The sequence below is a fragment of the Ambystoma mexicanum genome, chromosome 8 (genome assembly GCF_040938575.1).
Source record: "Ambystoma mexicanum isolate Mex_15411 chromosome 8, UKY_AmexF1_1, whole genome shotgun sequence".
In the NCBI taxonomy this organism is placed as follows: domain Eukaryota; kingdom Metazoa; phylum Chordata; class Amphibia; order Caudata; family Ambystomatidae; genus Ambystoma; species Ambystoma mexicanum.
Genome location: NC_090929.1, coordinates 763,488,684 through 763,514,781, shown reverse-complemented (window position 1 = coordinate 763,514,781; position 26,098 = coordinate 763,488,684). Strand labels below are relative to the sequence as shown.

Sequence of the window (26,098 nt, the reverse complement as noted above, 5' to 3'; positions counted from 1 at the left end):
AAAGGCACCCTGTCTGATGAAATATGAATGTCAAAAGGAATTAAACAAGGGTGCAGGCTGGCATCAGCAATTTTCAACCTATATATTTCTGACATCGAAGAAGCATTTACCGGTGTCAGGTCCTTTTCACCATGGATATCAGGAACAGCCTTGGGTAGACTTCTCTATGCTGATCTTCTATTGTTGGACCAAACAGAAATAGGGCTGCAGTGTCAATTGGATGCATTGGTGACTTATGCTGAACTAAATGCACTAACGATAAATCCAAAATAATCCAAGATACTGACGTTAGGTGATGTCAGGGGAATAAGACGCAGTAAAAGAGCATGGTACTTGAAAGGGGAGAAAGCCCCAGAAGTTGCTTCAATGGTGTATCATGGTTCGACCCTCAATGACAGTATTAATGATTCCTTCGGCCTGACAATAGTGAAATCTAAAGTAAGGAATCTGGCTACACAGGCAAGAATCGTCAAACAAAGGTACTGCAAGTTCTCACTAACCCCTGTAATTGAATTCTACAAACTGAAGGTTATGCCCATATTGACGTATGCGGCTGAAACACAACATATGCTTGCAGGGACCGTTTGGCAACAAATTAAGGGCCTCTTCTGGTGGCGAGTTCTCAGTATGTCAAACCCACTCCCAGTTGATGTGATACAGAAATAATTGGGCCTAAAATCACTACATGCGATTATGGTGTGGAAAACACTATCACTTATATGCAAATGCCCAAGTCCTCCAGGGGAAGGCCGCTTTAAAGTACTAAGAATGGCACTGATGGAAAAGCATGAAAGATCCCTGACCCAGTGGAGAAGTATATGCATTGAAATTTTACAAGTTTGGAACTCTCTGAAGAAACATTAACACAGAATCCAGGGTATGTCCAAAAAAATGATTGGATCACGACAGAAGGACAAATGAACACCTTAAAAATTGGGGGGACAACGGGAATTGATTCTAGAAGAGGGGTGATCCCTAGTTATGTACACAAGTTTCCGTCGGCTGTATTGAGACACAGGTTTGAGATTCCGCTTTAACCTGTATCCAACAAAAGACGTAATAGAAAGATGGAAGGCTGTTAATGAACGCGATTACACTTGTAGACTTTGTTCAGATCTATCAGAAACCTTATTTCATCTTATGCTATATTTCCGTCCCGGTCTCAATTAAGAATGAAATACTTGGGAAAATGTACAGAGAAATTAACTGTAATGACATTTAAAGAATGGTGCGATTTTCCATTTCAAGGGAAAAGAATAACTGTGATATTAGCACTATTAGCTTTTTTTAAAGGACTCATGGAAGAAGGAAAGCGTTGTATGAATTCCACTTCTGAATAACAAGCCAATTGAAAGAGAATTTAGACTTTTTTCATTTTTTGGTTTTTATCCTTTCAATATCTTATTTGAGTTCATGTTGATTTTTTTTAAGGAATACATGTTATTAACGAAAGTATAGCATAGCAAAGTTTAATTTGTAAACAAAACAAAAAAAAATGCTTAATAAAAATTATCAGTAATTGCTTGACCTTGACTGACCATTGTATTGGGACATGTCAGGTATACAGCTCTGGTGTTAATCCCTTTTTGCTCACGGTGAGCTGTCTGTGAGAAAGTGGGGTGAGTTCCTAAGTATCCTACCTGATAGAATGGGGAAAAGATGTTACAGAGAATGGAATACTGTGTCTCACCATCCGGTGTCCCACTCCCCAACGACCCCTCATCCATGTGATCCTCCCACACTGGTCCACCCCTAGGAACTGGATCCAAAAGTGATTGCTGTGTCCTGGCCACCTGGATGACCGAGCCCCCGGGGACTAGCGTTTCCGTTACTATTTTTAGATTGACCCTTTAATTAATCCCCTTTCTTTGAAGATTTCTTTAGAGAGTTTCCCTTTACAACTGCAGCAGCCTCTTCCACTAATCTGCTGACTAAATTGTCTTCATCTCTGGTGGGAATATTCCCAATGTTCTCCTTAGACTAAGGCTGGCCTTCTGAAGTTGAACTGGAAGCCTCCAAAAGCCAGCCCTCCTCTGTAAAATTAGGCACAGAAGAAACCAGTGGGGCATCGTCCACTGAGTATCTATTGGTTTTCTCTGATGGAATTATTCCAGATATTGGCAATTGAGAGCCTACAGGCCACATTTGGGAGGAATGGTATTCTCGCTCACGCAAACCTTCCAATTTTATATGTATTTCACTAACCATCAGAGTATGAGCATGCACTTCATCTCTGATTTTATCATATAATTCTACAAAGGCAGACAAACTGAGTTAATCGCCAAAATCGATGGGGAGGTCAACTTAATTTCATTGGCCACATCCCTCAAAGCATGGTGCAGAAGGTCTCTTGATCTTCCGTTAGGAATCTGTCCTAGTAACATATTACTAGTTCATAATAGTTCTGGGAGCTGGGTAGGAGAATCAGTTTTCAACTTTCCTTGAATGGAGGAGATTGAACTATCTAGCAGTCTATCAATTTGCTCCTGATCTCCATTAAACGCCAATGAGAGGTTGTGTCCTGCATCTCTTCCAGAACTTGTAACATACTATGGACATTAATCTGCATGAGCGTACTGCCCATATCCAACAACATGACTTGGCAAGGTGCAATGGGCCTTATTTCCATACATTTCTTTTTCTGTTAATTTCTGTTCCATTGAAGCATTAAGATTTGAGTGGTGAAGCGTGTCTCCTAGGTTAGCACGTAGTTCATTCACTATGTCGTCTATCAAACAACCATTTACCTGCAACTGATCCGTTACTGAGACACCTACTTACACTAAAGTCATGGCACCTTCCCCATCCAACATATTCAACAGTAGGGGGAAATCTCCAGCTTTGACCATCTAAGGCAAGTTGCCTGATGCTCCTTTACCTGCAGGTATTATAGCAACTTGGCTTTGTAATCAATAACTTAGTGACACATTAATAATTCCTACCCCAACCCAAACATTCATTGTTTTGAATTAAGCCTGGTTTTTTGTTGGTGACAGAACACCAGGCCCAGTCTTCCAAAACTAAGTTACATATATCAGTATCTCCATATTTCTCCACGTGGAGCTGGGAGGTGGTTCCGCATTTCAGCAGTGTGTCCATATATGAGAGGTTGGTCAGAGTGACTGAAACCATGGAATCTTTTTTGCCTTGGATCATTTCTGCTAATGCGTTGCTCAAAATAAGCCCTTTCATATGAGTTACTACACATAGTTAAACATCCATTTTTTATAATTTGGTCAATGGTTTGGAAAGAATTTATTTTGATTAACCGATAACCACATTTTACATTGAGATAGTGCTCTAAAATAGAATTATATTAACGTGTATAGTAATAATGTACTAGCTGTACCCACTGTATCCCTCCCTCTCCCTCTCTTTCTCTCTGCTTCTCTAGCACTTGTTCTCTGAAATCTCTTGGCCTCTCTCTCTCTTTCCCTCGCTCTTTGAGGGAGGCGCATATTTGTCAGGTGTGTGTTTGCTAGAGCCACCCCACCCATTGCTGACAGCAGTGTAACCTGTGGAAAAACACAGATATATTGAAGGAGAGGTGGGCATGCTGTGTTTTTTGGTTAGAAGTTAAATAGAGCAGTAGTAACAGGGACATTCTCCAAGGTGGAAACCAGCCAGATAATTGGAGACACACATTCGGCCTCATTGCGAGTTCAGCAGTAACCCACCGGTGCAACCAGTGGGTTGACACCAAACTCATAACACTGTTTCCGCTACCGCGCCAGAAAGTGTAAGTCCCCATTCCCGTTGAGTCCCATAGCACTCCATGGGAATGGGGACATGGAAGCACTGGCACTGTTGATAATGGTGCTGGTGCTTCTGTGAAAAGCATGCGTGCAGGGGCCGGTGCCCCCAGCAGGACAGACCTGCCATGAGCAAAAGCCCCTGCAGGCATACTTGTGGTCTGGTGGTCTATAAAGGGTACCAGTACGCTGCTACTAGCACCCTTATTTCCGGACCGCCAGACTTGGAATGAGGCCCATTGTCTTTGAGTGCGTCTTGCAGTTATCCTGCCATCTCACTATGGACACATTGTATGTAAGGGTGGAAGTGGGGGCTTTAGTGTCTACCGGGGATGATGAGGTTTTGCCAGACCTTGTAAGGTATCAAGGTGCAGGGCTGCAAGATCACAATTACATTTGTAATTTTCTATGTTTTGTTAATTATTAGTGATTGTGTCAGTATATCAAATGAAGTTTGTGGTTTCAGTGCATTACTATCTAATCAGTGACCAGCACACAACATTAAACCTTTCATTTGTGTTCACAGATTAAATGGGGCATTGGTTTTAATCTGAGTGTGACTTTTTCCAAGAAAGAAGGGCAATCTGAGAGATGAAATGGCATGCACTTTTGTTAAAAGAAGCTATTAAAAAAGACGCTGGTTTAAAAGCTTTAACATTGCAAACTGGCTCTTTTTGATATTGTATAATGTTAAGTTCTAACTATGACATCATGGATAAATTTTAAGCATAACAATGTTAACTTCTCTTCCTGATCATCGCACAATCTCAACATTTAGAATTGCAAGATAAATGATGTTCTGTTAGAAGGTTTTTATCATATGATAGAGATTGTGTTTTGTAATACTCGGTATCTATTTCTATCCGTTTTTTATTCAATTGGTGCTTTTGTATTATTGGAATTGTGTAAATTATATTTCTTTTTTCTGTCGTTTAATGGAAATTTTCTTATTTCCGAATAAACTTGTTTGACCTGACCATATGATAGAGAGTGTATTACATTCCAATTGCACTCTTTAAAATACCTTTATGAGGAGGGGGAATGGGACAAATGACCTAAATGTGAGTTACTGGCTATTTTGTATACATTCAAACAACATTTTGGGGAAATAAAAATGATCAGATCTTGATATTGTACATTGGGCTTGGTGCAAATTTCATGCTGGCAACACTCGCCCTAACATGAATATGTTTGTAACCTTAACGACATGTGCTTATTTGGACAGGCTCAGAATTTGGACATGCAGATTAAATGGCTGTTGAACCTGTCACTATATTGTTCAGTACAAAAAAGAAGGTGGGTGAGACACACCTGCTCAACAGCCTCCCTGATGATTATTTGAGATAAGAAAGCGCTAGGAGGAGAACTACAGACCACAGAAATGCAGTCGAGGGATCTAACCCTGTTATTACCGAGTACCTGATTTGCAGCAAGGGATCTAACCCTGTTATTACTAAGTACCTGATTTGCAGCAGAAGGGATCTAACCCTGTGAATTTTTGTCTATTTTGGGATTTGACCCAGCTACTTATTTTTTACAACAGGTTCAATTGACCAGGACCGGGAGTGCGCGCCTCACCCACCTTCTTTTTTGTACTGAATGCTATGGGAGTCCCGGGCTCCAGAGGCAGCGCCACGGGGTGACTGTGCCCCACTTTGGAGAATCATAAAGATGGTTCTCTCCCCTCCCCCAAATTTGGGAAGGACTTGTGCTTTGGAGGGGTGTCGGTTGCTGGTCACCTGAACAGAAAAAAACGTTTTCACTACAGCTACCAGAATCCTTTGAGTCTAATTAGGCACACCTGCTCAACAGCCTCCCTGATGATTATTTGAGATAAGAAAGCGCTAGGAGGAGAACAACTACAGACCACTGAAATGCAGCCGAGGGATCTAACCCTGTTATTACTGAGTACCTGATTTGCAGCAAGGGATCTAACCCTGTTATTACTAAGTACCTGATTTGCAGCAGAAGGGATCTAACCCTGTGAATTTTTGTCTATTTTGGGATTTGACCCAGCTACTTATTTTTTACAACAGGTTCAATTGACCAGGACCGGGAGTGCGCGCCTCACCCACCTTCTTTTTTGTACTGAATGCTATGGGAGTCCCGGGCTCCAGAGGCAGCGCCACGGGGTGACTGTGCCCCACTTTGGAGAATCATAAAGATGGTTCTCTCCCCTCCCCCAAATTTGGGAAGGACTTGTGCTTTGGAGGGGTGTCGGTTGCTGGTCACCTGAACAGAAAAAAACATTTTCACTACAGCTACCAGAATCCTTTGAGTCTAATTAGACACACCTGCTCAACAGCCTCCCTGATGATTATTTGAGATAAGAAAGCGCTAGGAGGAGAACAACTACAGACCACAGAAATGCAGCCGAGGGATCTAACCCTGTTATTACTGAGTACCTAATTTGCTGCAAGGGATCTAACCCTGTTATTACTAAGTACCTGATTTGCAGCAGAAGGGATCTAACCCTGTGAATTTTTGTCTATTTTGGGATTTGACCCAGCTACTTATTTTTTACAACAGGTTCAATTGACCAGGACCGGGAGTGCGCGCCTCACCCACCTTCTTTTTTGTACTGACTGTCACTATATTGGGCTCAAAAGTTTAGATGAGCAGGGTCGGAGGGAACTAGCTGGGTCTCCGGGTAACTGTGTGCCTATTTGACAATGCACCGACATCCTTAGATAATTTTTTATATATATAATTATATATATATATATTTTTTTTTTTTCAGTGAAAAAAAGTTGTTAAATGGACGTTATGGTTCTAAGTAAAACCGAAAAACCCCTGAAATTCACCAGTTATGGTAAGCTAAGCAACCATAGCTCGCACCACCACCATGCACTGCTAACACTAACACCCAGGACATCAAAGATGACATCTCAAATGTCATTGATGACATCACTGATGACATCACATGTCTGGATCCCTCTTTTTTCCTTTACTGACATATGTAGGCCGCATAGTTTGCTTCAGTAACAGTCAGGAACTAAAAATTAAAAAGGTGCTATATTTGTAGACTTATCCTTCAAATCTGTTCTTATGGTAATTCCCTTAGAGTCCACTCACAGCATATGGAACATATACATAAGGAGAGATACAGGCTTGAAAGACAGCAATGCTTTCTATGCTTGAAGATAATCAGTAAGGTTATCAACATTTTCTTATAGTTCTGCTGTTTTTTATTACTGTACTTTTCCTGGATATGCTCATATTTGTGTAGTTTGTACTCACACTACTTTCCTTACGGTCCTGTCACATCATGTGATAATTATAAGTAGGGGGAAGTAGCAGCTTTGAGCAGAGCAATCATTTCTGTGCATGAAGATAATCACTTAGGTTACGAACATTGCCTGGTACTTCACTTTTCCTGCATATGCTTATATTTGTATGTGTTGTTGTCTCTTTGTGTTTTGTCTGGACTAATCAATTATGTAGTAAGTGGGTTTTATTAGCTACTTATTAAATGTTTCACAGTACGCAAACGTCTAATAAAGCATTTATCAGTTTACTATTCAACATGGTAAGATTATTAATATTATGTCTCCATCAACTATGCAGCACACAATGCCTATGTAACTACATGAGTAGCTTAGTATACTGGAAAGAACTTCATAATGATGCATTGCTTAATGCCCTACGTATCTCATGATATTTATTCCAATGATCCTTGACACTTTTTTATCAACATTACAAGAAGAATCTCTTATACAGACTTTTAGTGAAAATTAAATGCACATGTGATGTCATCAGTGACGTTTGTGATGTCATCTTTGATGTCCTGGGTGTTTGTCTTAGCAGTGCACGGTGGTGGCGCGACTTATGGTTGCTTGTCTTACCATAACTGTCGAATTTCAGTGTTTTTTTTGGTTTACCATAACGTTCCTTCAACAAAGTTTTTTTTTTTTTTACTGAATTTCATAGGTTTCTAGTAGGGCAACTTGACCATAATGTTCCTTAACAAAGTTTTTTTCACCGAATATAGATAATATAAATTGGATAAATATTTACTAGGATTCCTTTAGTTTATATACATATAACATAGAACATGCTGACCCCCCTACCGGCGCTAGTGGTTCTAATGTCCGCGGATCATGTGCATGTGCGGTCAACATCAACGCTATCCAAAAACTCAGGGGGTACCTCACATTGTTGTATCATGCAATAAAAACACTGAACATGTTCAAAAAGCAGCACATAAATACATTACATTCAATAATAAATAAGAAGTGGAAACTGTATATGTAAGACACAAACCGTCCAATTACATAGCATATGCAACATAATAGAATATACCAAAACAAAATAAATATGCCTCCAACAGAATTACCTCACAGAAACTGCACAGCAAAAATCAACAGCACACCTATGCAGCAGTAACAGCAAAACTTAGCACAAAACTACTGAGTACACTACATTTATTTTATATATTTATAAACTTTCTGTATAGGTACACTAAAAGTAATATATCTTTTTTTTTTTACACAGAAATGTCTAGTACTTTGAAATGGCTACAAGAAAATTCGGGATGAAATGAGTGAAAACAGTGATACTAATGGTAGACACTACACTTCACAATATAAACCAATTAATACCCATTACTTTGTGTACTTAACACATTTTTTTTAACAGACCATACAGACATTAAAAATAATCCAGAAACAGACCTGCGAATGGAGCAAAAAATTAATCTATTAAAGGAATAGTGCGCTCAGAAATGTTATTGTCCTGAGGTTTCGGGCATGTGTTTTTAAGCATACGTTGATCGATTGTACAAACATTTCCTATGAAGCTTAACATAGTTTTTCTCTTTTTTACACCTGCAAAATCAGGCAGCAGAGCGTGGCCATCGTGTGATAATCTTATCTGTCGCCGCATTGGCCAAGTTGGACTGACCAGGCACCACTAATTGATATGCCCTGCCCCTGAGGCTGACATCACCAAACCTACTGATATTCTCCACCTATCTCCAGGATGTTACAGGGCAGCGTAGCCAAACGCGCCCAGTCATCACCTAGGTGTTAACGTTAGTTGACGCAGAACTCGGAATATCAACACACATCATCTCACAATGCAGCGCGTCCCAATTTTGAATATAAAACTATACTTTTAAAGGAAATAGCAAAACTGTACAATTTGTTAAGTACTTTTATTTCACAATAAATGCTCCGAGAACATCTGGCGATTGCCATATTAAAACAAATGGGTAATTTTTTTCTTTGCTCGCGATCCACAAATGTTTATCGTGAGTCACGCGGTGTTCCTTTTGGGTATAAGAAGCGCATTGGGTGCACCGTGAATCGCAAGTCTTGGGCATCAGTTTAGCGCTAGGCCACCGTAAACAATGTCAGGTTGCTCCTTATCGCTGGTACTGCGTAAGGGCATATCGGCTTGTGGCGATCGTCCCAAAAAAGCATCATTGTGATCCAGCCATTCACGTGTATCTGCAGCTGCCGGTTAAAAAACCTGTCAGTTGGTATCTGAAATCTATGATAATCGCAGAAAGGCAGGATGTAGCTGTTTGAAAAACATAACCGAAATTTCTCAGTAGCCGATCTTTATTACAATTTATCATTTTAACCATTAATTCGGCCCTGTGTTAAAACTAATGATGAACACAGACGTGAAACAATGGGAACACAGAGAACAAAACGTGGAAAGTAGTCTACAATTTGCTTCAGAGATTAGTGCTATGAAATATGTGTAGCGGGAAATGGGATGCGAAGTCTAACGCTACAATCAGGGAACAAGCTAAGTGCAAGAAGAACACATAGACATAATTTTATTTAAATAGCGTTGCATTAGGTGTTTGTGGAACCTGGGGGAAACCCAGTAGTGGACTAGATCTCGATGCTACACTGCCCATGTGCCCGCAACAAAGAGAAGTACACACACAGGTTCTATTTGCGTGTCATTGCAATATGCCACAAACAACAACCAAGTACAATGTAAGCCAGCAATAACGGTCGGCGAATGATAAGTTGACTTGTTGGTCTATCAAATCGTCGAAAGTAAAACTTACATAAACATAATATTGGGCTTTTCTATTCTCTCGGCATAATGCACAGACTCCGTTTAGGTCAACGAATTTCATAAAATGAAATTGCATGTTCCTTTGTCCAGTTTAAGAATGGTGAACCTCATCATATTTGATGGTATTACACCCCTCCCTTCATTCATTCCTTTCGGAATCCTCCCTTTTCTTCAAGGTCGAAAAACAATTGAACCTTATACTGTGTACGATGCGTGGGTTTGCTCAGCTCGCAAGCAAAAATTCAAAGCCGCTGACCTTCACTCACAATGGGAGCCAATAGCCCTTCAGACCATACTGGCATTACAAATATTTTTGAAAAACATATGCATTGTTTGCTACTATCCACCACTGGTGCGGGACATTTCTAGTGATTTATTATGTTCCTCTGGAGAACTTTGTACTCTCCCAGCGACTCCCACAGCCAGCACAGCCACCTGTCAGCTCAGCCCATCTCCTGTTCACACGGCACATAATGTAAACATTTTTCGCAAGGAGTATATCTCGAGCCCTGACAAAATGTGCTTGTACAAGAATGTCCCAGGAAGCACTGCTGCAACCCCCTCAGACCAGGCCGTGGGTCCCTGAAATCTATGACCGCAGTTATATATTAGAGGCCAATAAGTTGCACACCTGTGTTTGTACTATCCCACATTGGATCACTAGCAAGGTGAAGGGTGTGGGGTTTTTGGCCACCTTACAAATAGTCACATAGTAAATACGTAATAGTAATGCTTTTATGTTATAATGCAGATGGTACCAAAAACAACTGCAAAGTAACTGGATTCACACATGGTCAAGTATCACTTGGTAAGAAAATCTTCACAACAATAGGTATAATCTACCACGCAGGATCCACAACCAATGCAGGTCACTACACTGCATATATAAAAAAGAATTGTGTATGGTTCGAATGTAATGATACTAACATTACTCTAAAACAGAGATTACCAGAAAATCTTGTAAACGCTTACTTAATATCCTTAAAACCAAAATTTAATAACTAATCTGTGTATGAACATAAAAAAAACTTCAAAACTATGACAAGTTAGAATATGCCAAATGGTATGTAACTGCCCCAAGATTCTGCAACAAGCAAACAGATAAATGAATACCACTAAAATAAAAAATAAGCAAATAGAATACACCAACTGCTATCTAATTGCAACAATACTACCACCACTTCCAAATCAAAAACCATACACATATTCAATTCCTCCCACTAAACTGAATGAAAGAAATATATTGTACCACAACGTAGAAATATTTTCTTTTAACCAGCATGGATTTTTTTCCCACAGACCCAATGATTTAATCAACAAACACAGGAACTGAGCAAATTGGACAGTACACTGGTTTGAACTATAATACTTCTAAAGTACTAACTATGAGGCTCGACAAAATACAGACATGTCTACTGTACAATGCAATACTCATTATAAACTACCTACACTAACGTGATTTTTTTCTTTTATCACAGTGATTGAAAAAAATGTCTGCTCCAACTACCCATATCATGAAAAAACTACATACAACCACAAAAAGTCAAAGAGTAAGAATATAATGATTGGACTCCCAAACACCACAGCATAACACACCCATTCAAGCAAACACCTGACCATAAACCACAATCTAACATGTTTGCTTCCATGGTTATCTTATGCTGCAGTGCTTGTTGCCAAACACTACAATCTTGACTGCATGGCCTGGCCAAAACGCTTCATACTGCCTCACCAAAAGAAACAATAAGTGTATAATAATTAAACTCACAAACACTGCAACATAACACAGCCATGCAAACAAACGCCTCACCAATAAATATAACCCAAAATGCCTAGAGTCTTCAATACCAACATTCTGAACACAATCCAACAAACACACATCATCTCACTATCCTATAAACACTATTACCAATCAGTACACGCATTTTTGAAAACCTATCCCCTAAACAGCCCACATACCATAGTCAAAATGTTTGGTTAAATGAGTGTGTCATGCTGTGGTGGTTACGGTGGTTGCGTCCAGGGCCTAGAGTCTTGGGTGCATGGCACCTAAGACTCTAGGCCCTGGACGCAACCACTGAAGCAAAACACCCATTGAAACAAACACCTACCAAATTACCACAACCCAAAAACATAATACATCCATCTCAAAACCTATCCATTTCAATTAACATTATAAAAAGTTATTACAGCCAATGTACAAACTCTTCAATACATACCCTCTTCACCCAATGCTCTTCTAACGACCCAAAACCAACATTATACTAAACTAACATAGCCAGTAGTGCGCCCAGTGTTTAATATGTCAGCGGACACCGCAAACACATCACAGCCTTCTCCCACCTAAACAAATGCATCATTTGACCATCTCTTACACCCCTACCCTCTCCAAGCACTCATACACACAAACACACTCCCCAAAATTGGATGTACATGCACTTCCACGCAGCGCTGCCCGGGGATCCAATATGGCACGCGCATCGAAAGAATGTGACACACTTCACGCCTCATCCCAGCCAATCAGAGAACACGTTGTGTGTCTACAGACATGACGGAAGCCATTTATCCAATCGGTGTACTGTCAGCAGAGCGAACAGGGAACTGTGTCCACGGAGCGGACATAGATATCACACATTTTGTGAGACCTACTTTTTGGTTGTTTAAAAAAAACAAACTACTGGACAGATTTTCACCAAATTTACAAAAGCACGCTTTCGGGACCAAGCCACTGCTCCTGCCTCGAATTTGGTGAAAATCCGTCCAGCGGTTTGGGCTGTAGGCACAACAGAAATATTTTCTCCATTCAGTCTAAGGGAAAAAAAAGAAATGTTGGGACCCTCCTATAACTCCCCCCACCCCCCCACCCCCCGCACCAAACCTCACCAATCATTGCAAAATAATTCAGAGTGGGCCATATATTTTTTGCAAAGTTTGGTGAGAATTCGTCCAGGGAGAGCTAAGTTATAAGATGCCCAAAAAGTGTTCTTCCTATGGGTTTAGCAACTTAACCATAACTACACGCAGGTCATGTAATATATATCACACGGCTCACAGTAGCGGCCATGTAGTTATATTTAAGTTGCTAAACCCATAGGAAGACCACTTTTTCTGCAGTTTATAACTTTGCTCCCCCTGGAGAAATCGTCACCAAACCTTGCAAAAAAAAAAGTATATGACCTGCTCTGAATTTTTTTGCTAAGTTGGGTGAGGTTTCATGCCGGGGGGGGGGGAGTTATAGGGGGGTCCCAATTTTGTATTTATTATAAACTGAATGGGGAAAAAGTTTGTGCACGGCTGCAGGCCGAACAGCTGGACAGATTTTTACCAAATTTGCGGCAGGAGCTTGGTGCTTGGGTCAGAAAGCATGCTTTTGTGTGTTTGATGGAAATTGGACCAGTTGCAAAGAACTGATATGTACCTCCCAAAAAATTAGTGATATCTGGGTCCGCTCCGCAGACTCATTTCCCTGTTCGCTAAACAGACCAAAGTCTCATTGGCTTGCGGTACGCCGTGATGTCGGCGAACATTCGACGAGGCCAGTGGTTGGCTGGATGGAGCGTGATGTGTGTCAAAGGTTTTGGGAAATGTCGCCATGGTGTATCGGAGGATAGTGTTGTGGTGTGTGTGTGGCAAGGCTCTAATCCATTGTGTGCATGGCAGAGCCTCTTGTACGTAGCAGTGTGTGCAGTAAAATTGGTCATATCTGGCTCCACTCCGGCGTCTGATTTCCCTGTTCGCTGCGCGGTCAAAATATTGATTGCAACACAGTGTGCAGTGACTGGATGTGTGTCAAAAGTGTTCCATGACGGCGGAATGCTGTTTGGGAGGACAATGCGGTGGCGAAAGGGGCTGAAAAAAATTGTTTACAACCTCTGGTGGTGGGAAGAAGGGATGGAAAGGGTGCAGGAGTGAGAAGCGCTTCATGTGATATATCTCATTAGAAGAATACAGTGGTGTGCCAGCACTATCTGTGCATACTCCGCCAATGCGTGGATACCTCAACAAGAAACAATCTTGTGTGGTCATTGCAGGCAGCCTTCGTTAAGGCATGCCAGCTGCAGCAGCAATGCCTTTCTGTAATGAGTGGTGGCAGGCATATTTGCAGAAGGGGAGTCCATTCCACGAGAGATGAGGATTTAAACCTACCGTGTACTATGGTATGTTGTGTGAGGTAAGTCCATAGCCCCATCGATGCATGGCTGCAGCCCTAGCGTAGAAAGTATGTCCACTGGTTGAAAAGGTATGTGCACTGGGTGAAAGTAGGTGCCATATTTTTGCTTTTTGTGTGGTTTGGCTGCAGTACACACAATATTGGTTGCATGAGTGTGGTGATTGGTAGAAAAACCTACAGTTGGTGGTGTATGGTTGGAGATGCTGCAGTGACCAGTCGTGCAGTGTGTCCACTGGGTGCAACGGAATAGTGTACATATGAAAGCGGTCACATGCAACTGGTTCTTATGTGCTTGCGTATTGCGCATTACGCAGATTAGTAAGTGTTGCAGTGCACTAAGCACCTTGGTTCTATGCACATATTAGAGTGTTGGGAGCAGGCCCAATGTTGTGAAGATTGTCTTGTTTGGTTGGCATGCTTAGAATGCTTTGTGATTGGAAGTGGGTAGCGGTGCCAAACACAGCGATATGTTTCTGCATTACGGTAAGTGGAACACATGTCCTTGCCTCCCTGCTTTATGATGCGGCAGTTGATTGGAAGTGCTGGTGCGTATGTTGTCTCTGGAATTTCTTGCACATGCCTACATGGTCACCTGCATGGCTCTGTTATGTTATGGTGAGTGTGGCCAAGTCCTAGACTGTTGGGTGCATGCCGTAGGCCTTCAACACAGCCACCACAACACAATGCAGCAATGCAGTTGTCCCTCTGCATGCATTTGAAGTTGGTGATTAGATCACAATGGTTGCAGAGGACATTGTACACTTGGTAGAACAGCAGAAGTGAGCTGCTATGCGTACATTAGAATACAGTGTTCATCATTGCCCCTGTTGCACAATAGGGAGGCACATGTCACCATTTGCGTTTGCAATAGTTAGGCCCTTATAAGACCCTTGCTTGAGAAAGTGTTTGACCACATTGCCCCATGGAAGGAAGTCATCAACATCAGAAAGTTGCAATATGGACAATGTACACAGCCACTCACTTACCGTTCAGCACAAACAACACAACGGCATGGAGCCATGCATGTAAAGATGTGCCCAGTGTGGAAGTTGGTAGGAGCAATTGCAGATGGGGAGTGCATTACACATGACATGAGATGTAAAACATGGGTTGTACTTTGGTGTGCTGTGTGTGGTGAGGCCCTAGCAGTCAGTGATGGTAGAGCAGTGGCAGAAGGGGAGTACAATGAAGACCACATGAAACTTGAAACGTACACTGCAGTATGGTCTGGTTGTGCTAAACCTGTAGCCCCTTCGATGAATGGGTGGCCACCTTGCACAGCCAAATATGTGCTCTGGGGTGAAGTAGGTTTCACATCGTTTCCTTAGGTGTGTGGTTTGTGATCATTGCATAAAATGGTGCTTTCATGGTTGTGGGGATTGGTTGCAATTCTTACTGTGTAGTACATGCCTTTACCTGATGGAGTAATGACTCCTCTAGTGTGTCCTGTGGGTGCAGTGGTGAAGTAGTGGATGCTTAGAAGTGGCTAGGGGTGTCCTGCATGTGCCTGATCACTTGTTCACCTGCTTATGTTGTGCTGGGTGTGGCCAAGGCGAACACTGTTTGGTGTATGGGAAAAGGCCGTAGGCCATAGGCCAAGCACTGAAGAGCTTAGGCCTGCACCATAGCATGCCACCATGATGCAGACATGCAGTTTTAAGTATGGATGCCTCCGATGGTGTTGATGTTCAAGAAATGGGTCTGCAGGACCTTGTAGAAGTGGTAGAACAGCACAAGTGACCTGATATGCGTCCAGTACCATATGGTGTACATTATGCCACCACCTTGGACATTAGGGAGGCACATGGCGCTGTTTGCGTTTGGCATGAGCTGCCCTTTGCACCACCCATCCTATGGTACATTTGTGGATTGTGGTGTGTGGCATATGTTCCCCTTCATGAGGCCATTATGTTGTGTTGATTGTGGGTAAGGCCTAGACTATTGGGTACATGGCCAAAGGTTGTAGGCTGTTGGCCATGCACCCAAGAGCCTATTCCTTTACGATAGCCAGCACACCATACTGCAGCCATGCAGAGTAGCCTCTGCATCTCTCTGAGGATGGTGACCTTTGAATAATGGGTGAGGAGAGCATTTTACACTTGATGGAACAACCAAGGTGAGGTGCTATGTGTTGACCAGCACGTGGTGTAGGTCATTGCGTGTGTTGCACATTAGGGAACCATATGTTAGCATTTCCGTTTACTATTGGATGTCCTTTACAAGACCCTTGTGTGAGGAAATGTTTCAACATATTTCACCATGAAAGGAAGTAATCAGCATCAGAAAGTTGCAATATGGACAATGTACAGAGCCACGCACCGTTCCGCAAGGCCAACCCAATGTCATGGAGCCATGCATGCAAAGATATGGCCAGGGTGAAAGGTGGCAGCTGCAAATGCATATGGGGAATGCAATACACATGACATGAGGAGTACAACATGGGGTGCACTAGGGTGTGCTGTGTGTGGTGAGGGCCTAGCGTCTTGGATGCATGGCTGGAAGCCTTACACGAAACAGCTATGTGGGTTGCTTGCAACTACTCTTCAGATTGTGTTTTGTGTGTGGTTTGTGAGTTGTGCACGCACTGTTGATTGCATGGGTGAGCTCATTGTTTCCACATGGTACATTGCCCAGTGCATGGCAGGAGGTTATGGAGTGAACAGTTCTGCAGTGTGTCCACTGAGTGCTGTGGGGAGAAAGTGTGTGTGTACCAGTGCATAGGGTTCAACTGCATAGTGTATGTGCTTGAGTAGTGTGCATTGCACAGATTACGAACTACTGTACTGCACTTTGCAGTATTTTATCATTACAGTTGGTGGAGTGCTGGGAGGAAAAGAACTATGGCTACCTGCAGTTTTTGGTGTTGTTTGCCGCTCTGGGTGAATGTGGACGCTTAAAGCGTGCATCAGTTTGGATAGCTGTTACCTTGAGGTGCTTTGACATGACACAAGACCTGTACTGTGAGTGTATAAAAGTATGTCTGCAGTGCAGTGCAGAAATGATAGTGTTTGATGCAGAGGTCTTGGATGTGAATGCTACATGCGTGTGTGACTATTGAATACTACCTAATGCAGGAGTGTTGCATATACAATAGTGGAAATGGAATACGGAGTGCCTGTGCTTTACTGGGGTGTGGACCTCGCTGTGGGGATTATCCAATCAGTTGTCGAGGGTGTGGTTCACAGGAAGGGGCGGTGATATATTTCCTCAAACCTCAGTGCAGTGAGGTTGACAGAGATGGACAGACGCAGAGTGCTCATTGTGGGTGATATCTTTGTGCAAGATCTGAACAGTTATGCCGTGGAAAGAGACTTTGATACTAACTTTCAGTTGGAAGGAGTGGAGGCTTTTTGGGGCACAGTGCATGAGTGGGGTTTCGGTGCCATGCTTCTCCTTTGTACATGTGTGGTCTCTGCCGGCAGTGTGGATGTTGTGGTCGTGCATTATGGAGCACTATATTTTGGGTACATGTTGTGCTCACATTTGCTCCGTCACCTCAAGAATTTGATGACAGCAGTGATGCAGATTTTTCCCACTGCCAAGGTGATTTTCTCCTTCATACCACCAAGAGGGGCATGGTACAATGTCAGTGTAATTTGCCCACAGCCAGAGGTTGGGAGGTGTTTCATAAACAGAAGCACGTGTGACTTTATGTGCATTGCTGGGATGTTCTGCAGTGACTATGATGGCATTAACGAGCAAGATTTGCATTGGTTCCAAGGAAATGGCTTTTTTTTTACCTCCATTTCCAATGCTATTTTGTTTGCCACTCTGCACACAGCGTTGCCGACAATCATGTAGAACTGTAAGAGAAGTGTTGACGTTCAGTCCGTATAAATGTGAGGAGGAGAAGCAAACGGAAACGCATTGAAAGAGATTTTAAAAAAAATGGTATGCAAGCACGTACATAACAGGACAACAAAAAAACTTTGGTTTTCTGAGACAGTACTATAGACCCAAGCCCCTACCCTGTTTTACATTCACCCCTCTCCCCCCTAGCATGAAAACTGAAAACTCTGTGGATTACGCTGTACTTTCACACTTCCATGTGCCACATCCAGCCATTTTCTGGATGGGAGCCATGGAAAGGAAATTGTGAAACGAAAGACACTGCTCTAAAAGTTTGGTGGGCCTTGTGTGTACGCAAACACTGTGCCAGAAGGTCTCTTTGCACAAAGAAGTGTGGAAGGCTATGGTGGAAGTGTGCAAGGTAAGGGGCAGGCATTCTGGGTGTATGCATGAACTGTATGTATTTGTTTGTAGTTAGTAACATGCAAGCTGTTCTGCGTGTGCGGAATATTTTTTGAAAAGTGTGCAGTAAGTGGGGTACTGCAGAAAACAAAAAACAACTTTGCATTGTACACAGTTAGTGGCAGGCATCCTACTGTTGTGCATGCATTGTGTGTATGATATATGATGTGCAATTGTATGCTATGGAATTCATAATGCGCCTACACACACGTCTAGCAAAGCGCAATGAGGCAAGGGAGGGAAAGCGGAGGGGAGACAAAGCCAACAAGCCTACTAGACCAGGTGTGACTTACATCGCCCAAGTGCATGGGTGGAGGGAGGGGACAGTACAGTACATGGGAAGAAGAACAAATGACAATAAGTAAAAATAAGGGCCAATTGTGCCAAGTGCACAGATGAGTGCACACAACAGGTGGCGGATGCACTGTTTAAGGTTTGAAGATGCCTTAAAATAAGGCCCCCTCTAGGTCCCAAAAGGTTACAATAGCTCTGCGAGGCTACTTTTAAACCACACGAAAAATAAAATGTGTTAATGTGTTACATGCAAATTGGGTGTTGTACTCGTATGTACCCGCCATATGTTATGATGTGTTAAACGTGTGTTGCTTCTACCGCCGGGCAGTGGTAGACAGGTGGGGTAGCCTATGTCCCTGTCTTTTTCTTAATTGTTATATTACCTCATTACATAGGCCCCCCTGATTAAAAAAAGAGGAAAAATGCCCCAATATTAAAAATGCACTGTTAGGTATACAGAAAACAGTCCACAAGTGCAGGGTTTGCTAGAAAGCCAGCGCAGCAGGGGTTTGCCTGGCGGGGGGAGGTGACATGGGCCCGACATCAGAGTCGCCAGGTGCAGAATCAGTTGCGTCAGGCAGTTAGCCAGGGAGAGGAGCATAAACAGCAGCCGCTAAGAGAAAGGCTTTGAGGTGCTTTCAGAACCGGCGATGGTTCCCGTGAAGTGTCGGGGAGCCAGGGAGGCTGTTGCAGAGGGAAGCCGCAAGCGAAAAAGCACAACTACCACAAACTTCTTTTTTTGCAGAAGCACCTGACCCTGAGGGAGTTGGAGGCGAATGCGGCAAGAGCTTGCGCACGCAAATGTATAGGGAGGCACAGTTGAAGGTATTGAGGTCCCAGGGGCCAGAAGGCCTTCTGCATAATGCAGAGTCTTCTCACTTTATTCCTTGCAGCCACTGGGAGCTAATGGTGACATTTCAGTGCAGCAGAGATACCATCTGAAGTCACGCACTCCTCTTCTGGATGCGTTCCAGAGGGCGGAGAGTAAAAGGGGGCAGATTTAAAAAAGAGCCTGTTGAAATAGTGCAGCGTAGAGAGAAGTACAGCTTCGCAGACAGTGATCTTTAGGAAAGTTGCTTTTGGTTGGTACCATACATTCAATGCTGCTATTGGTGGCATTTTTTTGTGATTTATGTAGGAGGTGGGTGTGGTTCACAGGAAGGGGCGGTCAAACTGCTTTGTTGCCCATAGGTGATACCGTTCTACTAGATCTGCACAAGTATGCCCTGGAAAGAAACTTTGATGACAATTTCGGGTTGGAAGTAGTGGTCGCATTGTGGAACAGGGTCTACGAGCACAGTTTCGCCGACATGCATGCACTTTGCGAAGACTTGCCCACTTTTTCTAGAGCCAATGTTATCGTCATCCACTACGGCGCTATGCACATGGGTTACGTGTCTTGTTTTTGATTGTTCCATCGACTGAAGAGGTTGCTCAATCAAGTGAAGAGGCTTTTTTCCACTGCCAAGGTGGTTTTCTCATCCATAACCCCAAAAAGAGTATGGGTCATTGGTCCTGGAAGTTGTTCTGAGCCAGAGGCAGGAAGGTGTCTCATCAACCGAAGCATGTATACTTGTTTGTCCGCTGCTGGGATGTTCTTCTGCAACAATGACCTCATTAGTTGTGGAAATGCAGAATTTTTCCAAGCAAATGGCATTTCTTTGTCGCCCATTGGTATTGCTGTTTTGTTTGCCCGTCCACAAGATGTGGCGAAGAGTTTACTGTAACAATGCCTGCACAAGAAAACACAAAATCAAATAAAAAGTGAAAAAATGTTTTTCTCTAGAAGCATCTAAAAAAAAAATTCAAAAATATATATTTTTTTAAAAAGCTCTTTCAGAGCCGCCCCTTACAATGAACTCCCCCTACTTTGGTATCAAGTTATTCCCCCACGCTTGCACGCAGCACGAAAGACACATCCAGGGATGTTCAGGATGGTAGCCATGGAAGTGGGACTGTGGAGCCACAGGGATTGGCAACACATTTTCTGGATGTGGTGTGTACGCAGAGGACTGTTGGACAGAACTGATACTGTTACATGGAGAGCTCTTCAATGAAATTGGTGGAAGCGTGTGGAACTTTTTAACAGCACACAATGACGGTGTGCTGCAAAGAAGAAACTGGAAAGGGAAGAAGGAATGTTTCTGCTTCATTGAGATGCGGCCCTCGCTGCAGCTGCGGGTGTGGGCACAGCCAGGCCTGTTCATATTTTTATCCATTACTGTGCGTACTCAGCCGGACTGACATGGTTGTTAATAGTTGCAGACGCACTACAGCACAGCAGATTTGGTGCACCATTACCTACAGGGCAAACCTATGTGGTCTGCTACTCTGTTTGAAAAGCTGAAGCTGCAAACAGATTGCACAGCACCTCTGGGGTGTGCCCTTGTGTAGGGTTGCTGTGGACAACTTTCACCCAGAAAGCAGGCCTACATTGTTCCAAAACATACATTCATAAACAACGGCACATTGTGGTGTGTTTGTAAGTGTGTACTTTCTTAAAAACAATCCGTACATTGCTGAACCCTGCACTTGGCCGCTGTTTGAGGGTCCGGCTCCTGTCTCCGAAATAAGGGCCAATGCACAGCGTTGGTGCGGTTGCATGGTGACATCTCCACTGTTCTCCTTTGGGACGGCTGTCTTGCGGACACGTTTTGGGCGGAATGCGTTGTGCACACATGCATGGGTGTCCTATGCACACCGTTGCCTCTTCTCAACTGACTGAAAGTGTGCCACACGTGCGTCGACCATTTCTACCTATTTATAGGGTACAGCAGGTGGGATGTTTATATGTATAGCTACCTATAGGACGTGGGTGGATGCCCCGACCTAATAAATGTTCCTTCGCATACGCTGCACAGTGGCGTTGTTACCAGGACACAGAGGAACAGATACACATGCGTGTACTTGCACTATGCACAAATGTCCACTCCCACACGCATTGATAGGGGGTGGACAACATGCGGACATGCAGAGCCTGCTGGCAGTACATGGATGCCTTCATCGTCATTGTGGATAGGCTGGACAGCTACGGTGTCCATAAGACACCTACCTTTTTCTTACTTGCGGTCATTGCAACGAGGACTGTGTGCCGTTGAGCCAGAACACCATTTCAGGTAAAAAAAAGTATACCACACAAACACTCGGCAACATTCTCATTATTACCGTTTACTTGTACACATGCATACACCCCATTTGGAAAGGGAAGGGGTAGCAGAAGTGGATACCTATTGTGGGGGAATGGGGATTTGCACAACTTGGTTGTGAGGGGAGGAAGAGATTGATGTATTACCGTAACATCTCCCATGAAACAGTTTTTTGAGGGAATGGCTGGCTCCGACATCGGGGGAAGGAGTACACGTGCAGGTGTGCCAGTGCTGTTTCATTCTGTCCAAAATATATCCTTGTACGCAACCTTTAAAGTGGCACAATTGTTTACCAATTTCTCCACTTTGACTTCCATGCAGTCCATTTCCCTATGCACAGAGTTTCTTTCCTTGCCTATGCCTGTATACTGCTGTGGAAGCGTTGCTGCTTGTACTGCCTTGTTTTCCTTTCCGATACGTTCTCTTACCGAAAAGAGAATGTGTTTGGTGTACATGCAGCAATATATATTACATAATTTACAGTTCACAGCATTGTGCGTACCAATGGGGTTGCTATAGAAAGTCATTGCGTCATGAGGGACATGTTCATCCTGCCACTCTAAGGTGCTTGCCATTGCTGCGTTACAAAAAGACATGTTGTACTTCTGTACTATTGCATACTACAGCACCTGTGGAATTATTAGACAACGTTTGGGGTCCTTACTGCATTGTAGTGATATTCAGGTTTTAGCATTTTCCAGTCGTTACTCTGGCCATTCGTTCTTTGTTCCCCTTTACAGCAGCAGTGCGGTAAGATTGGTGAAGGCAGACGTCACTTCTGTTGTTGATGCATTTCGTTATGGTGCACTCCCTATGCCTTTGTCCTGTTTGCTGCATAAGTACACAATTTACAAACCTACTCTATTTTCCCTGGCAATTCTTGCACCTGGTGCTGTTTGTCTATGTTCTTTGCATTTGGTGATTGGTACCAGTATGTAAGAGCACCATCCTTCACCATCAGGTTGGATGCCACACGATCTCTGCAAACAGACGCACAGTCCGCGACTGCTATCCGTATTACCATGGTGCCAGCAGTTGCACAGTTCTTCTTAACAAACTAAGAGTATCCTGCTGAAAACCAATGAAATTTACTATAAACGTTGTAAAAGGGACATTATGGTTAAGTTGCACTAGTAAAAACCTATGCAATTCAATGGGCAAACGTTGTTACAGGGACGTTACGGTTACAGGTAAAACCGAAAACCCCAGTAATTTGCCAGTTATGGTAAGCTAATCAACCATAACTCATGCTACCCCTGTGCACTGCAAGGACTAACACCCATGACATCAAAGATGACATCACAAATGTAATTCATCACATATGTGGCTCCCTCTTTTTTTGTTCAGTGACACATGTACACCAGGTGCTTTTCTTCACTGTGAGTCAGGATCTAAAACTTAGAAAGGTGCTATATTTGTTGACCTTACCCTGCTCATATGTTCTGACACTACTTTCCTTGGTTTTGAGGCACATCATAAAATACATATATATATATTAAGCATGCCTGAAACACAGCAATCAGTTGTGTGCATATATATAACTGGTAAAGGTATGAACACTTTCTGATGGTACTCCTACTTTTTTGTTTGCTTTACTTTCTTTATGTATGCTCATATTTGTATGCGTTGTGGTCTCTTTGTGTTGTGTATAGTAGTACAGTAATGTAGAAAGAGAGGCATTCTTAGCTACTTAGCTAAGGTCTCAGACGAAAGCATTCATCATTGTACGATCCAACATCCAAAGATTTTGATTATTGCACCTGTATGATGCATGCTGTAGACAATTGCAATGTTTCTACATGACTAGGCGCATAATGCAATGGGGTTTTTAGCAATGCGTTCCTTAAAGAACTAGTTCTTCCAATGATTTCTGATAGTTTTCTGCCAACATTACAATAATAATCCCTTGTGGAGGGCGTTTATGAAAACTATATACACATGTGATGTCATCAGTCATGTCACCTTTGATGTCATGGGTGTTAACCCTTGCAGTGCACAGGGGTAGCACGAGTTATGGTTGCTTAGCATACCATAACTGGCACATTTCTGGGGTTTAAAACGTACATTGAATTGCACAGGTTTTTACTAGTGCAACTTAACCATAACGTCTCCTTATCAACGTTTTTTGTCAGTGTATATATATGTAGGATTATTTGCAGCCAAGAGGTTTCCGTAGTTTAAAGATGCTCTCTTTATCAGTATCAAGAAGAGAAAATCACAAAATCCAATTCATTGCCGCTATACCTACCGTGCTGTAAACCAACAAGGCCATTGTTTTCAACACACTTAGCTGGTCAGCGCGGCTAGATTTTGATAAATTGGCATTGTGTTGGCTCAAACGTTTCTGCGATAATTACGAAATCTAATTTAATTGAACATGTTTGAAGCTTGACTGATACAATGGATTCTTCCAGTGTGGTTCTAAAGCGAATGGTTAAGGCTTGTTAGGCAATTTTGTCTGAAAACAAAGCAACCGAAAATGAGCTCTAATAATGGAGGTGACACTGACACCTTAACTGCTGCAACTCTCATAAGTGCGGCCAAAGTACTTAGTTTACTGTCAAGAACTTTTCGATGGAAAGAGCCATTAATCTGAGCCCTCGGCACTGCACAGCATGCGCTGGCCAATGTGAGATCTACTATAGTGCATTCCATTTACACCAGATTGGCCACCTGCAGAGGGTAAGGTGTCAATTTGGAATCAATGCCCCTTTATTATGTGTGAGATTACTATGCAAATAAGAGAGTCAATTAACAAATGTGCCACCGAATTTCTTACAGTCTGCACCTGACTGTGGGGAAAGCACTCAATAAGTTGACAAAGTAAATCAACCCTTTTTAATAGTGCCTGTATATCACCCCTTGCTTTTATGGTACACCAGAGCGTACACTGTATCCCGAGAAATACAATAACAATACATCATTCAAACGTTTAACAATTGCATCTAAACATGTCTTAAGCTTAAGGTGACCATTCTAGCTTCTGAAGTCCAGATCTGATGCAAGCAATTTGTGATGCGTTCATATTCTGTTAGCAAAAGATAAATAATTAGCTCTGGATTTCAGAACTAAATATATTTAATGGCTCCCCTGAAAATGTTTAATGTTAAGATAAAATAGCGAACGTTTTATATGGAAACAATGGAATCTCATAAAATCGAATGTGCATCTATCACTGCAATGCAACCGAAAATGTAGAATTGCATGGATTAAAAAATCGAAAATAAAATATTTTACATTTTTGAAAGAAAATAATGCTGCAGTTTTCCCCAACATTCCATATATCTGTCGTTTCTGACAGATCCGGCTTTAGGGCGGGCCGGGCGACCGCCTGGGGCGCCATTGTCCCCCAGGGTGCCAGCTGGGGCGAGCCTTTGTTAAGAGAACACGGGCAGATGACTGGAAAAAGCAGGGAGTAATGTTCATAAATTGCTGCAAAGGATGACACATTGTGATAAGCAAAAAGCGTCTCCGAACTGTTCATTTCCATTGAAAGTATCCCAAAGAATCAGTTGCACGAGGGGACAAGTGGAAAGTGCCATGAGCAATTTGCATTGTTTTTAAGGAATACCTCCCAAAAAAGCAACAAAATATCATAGGGAATGCTCATTGACCTTTTATACTTATTATACATTATTTGAGCATTACAATGATTTTAGTGAATTGGAAAGAATAAGGTTTACATGTGAGAAGATACATTATATAATTGTACATAAAAAGATAGTTTTTTCTTGGACTTCTGACAGCATTATGTGCATTCTGACAGAATGTCCTTGCTATAGTTATTAAATAAAGATGAATGTTATTGTGTTTAATGTAGACTTCTATGGAGAGGACATCCTCACCATCCCCAAGGCCCTCTTTCTAGGATTTTAGATCCATGTCCGTGATTGGGTCTCTGATTTTATTTGTTCTTTTTAAATGTGGATTTACCTTGAAGCTGGAATAAAACGACTTTTCTGTTGCCAACTGCCGGTTGAACTAACCATTTTTGGATCTGTTTAATAATTTTCTAATTAATCTGTAAAATATTTTTGAAATATTGTACACAAAAATACATACTTTGTCACTTCCCATGTATTATGCAATTAACAGAATCGACAAGCATAGTTGCACAAAATGCATTTTGTATGCCGACTTAAATTGACTGACGGTGCATTTTCTTATCCCTTTTCTATGTAGCCTCAATAGTAATTCTGAAATGGTGGTGCCAAATGCATCCATGTTTAGACGGTGAAGAGTGCAAGGTGTTACCAGACCTGACGGGGTGGAGTTGCAGTACCGGAAACAAAGTAAAAACAACAAAGGTAGAGTGCAATTGCATTAAATGTTTGTATTTTCTTCCTGCTTTCAACATTTTCTGCCTGCAAATCTAAGGCACCTCACTGCTAGAAAAGTTCAAGACGTGAGTATGTTGAAGGCATTGCATAATGGGCAACGTGTGG

General features: G+C 42.4%; 1 protein-coding gene across 5 annotated transcripts in view; it reads left to right on the top strand.

Annotated features, from left to right (window-relative positions):
• Positions 1-26,098, top strand: part of LOC138472431 (chemokine-like protein TAFA-2) — a 650,691-nt gene that overhangs the window by 561,756 nt on the left and 62,837 nt on the right. For all 5 annotated transcript variants that reach the window (XM_069610593.1, XM_069610594.1, XM_069610597.1 and 2 more), the window contains one exon: positions 25,836-25,960. In XM_069610593.1, the coding sequence (XP_069466694.1) occupies positions 25,836-25,960 (125 nt within the window). The remainder of the gene's footprint in view (positions 1-25,835; positions 25,961-26,098) is intronic.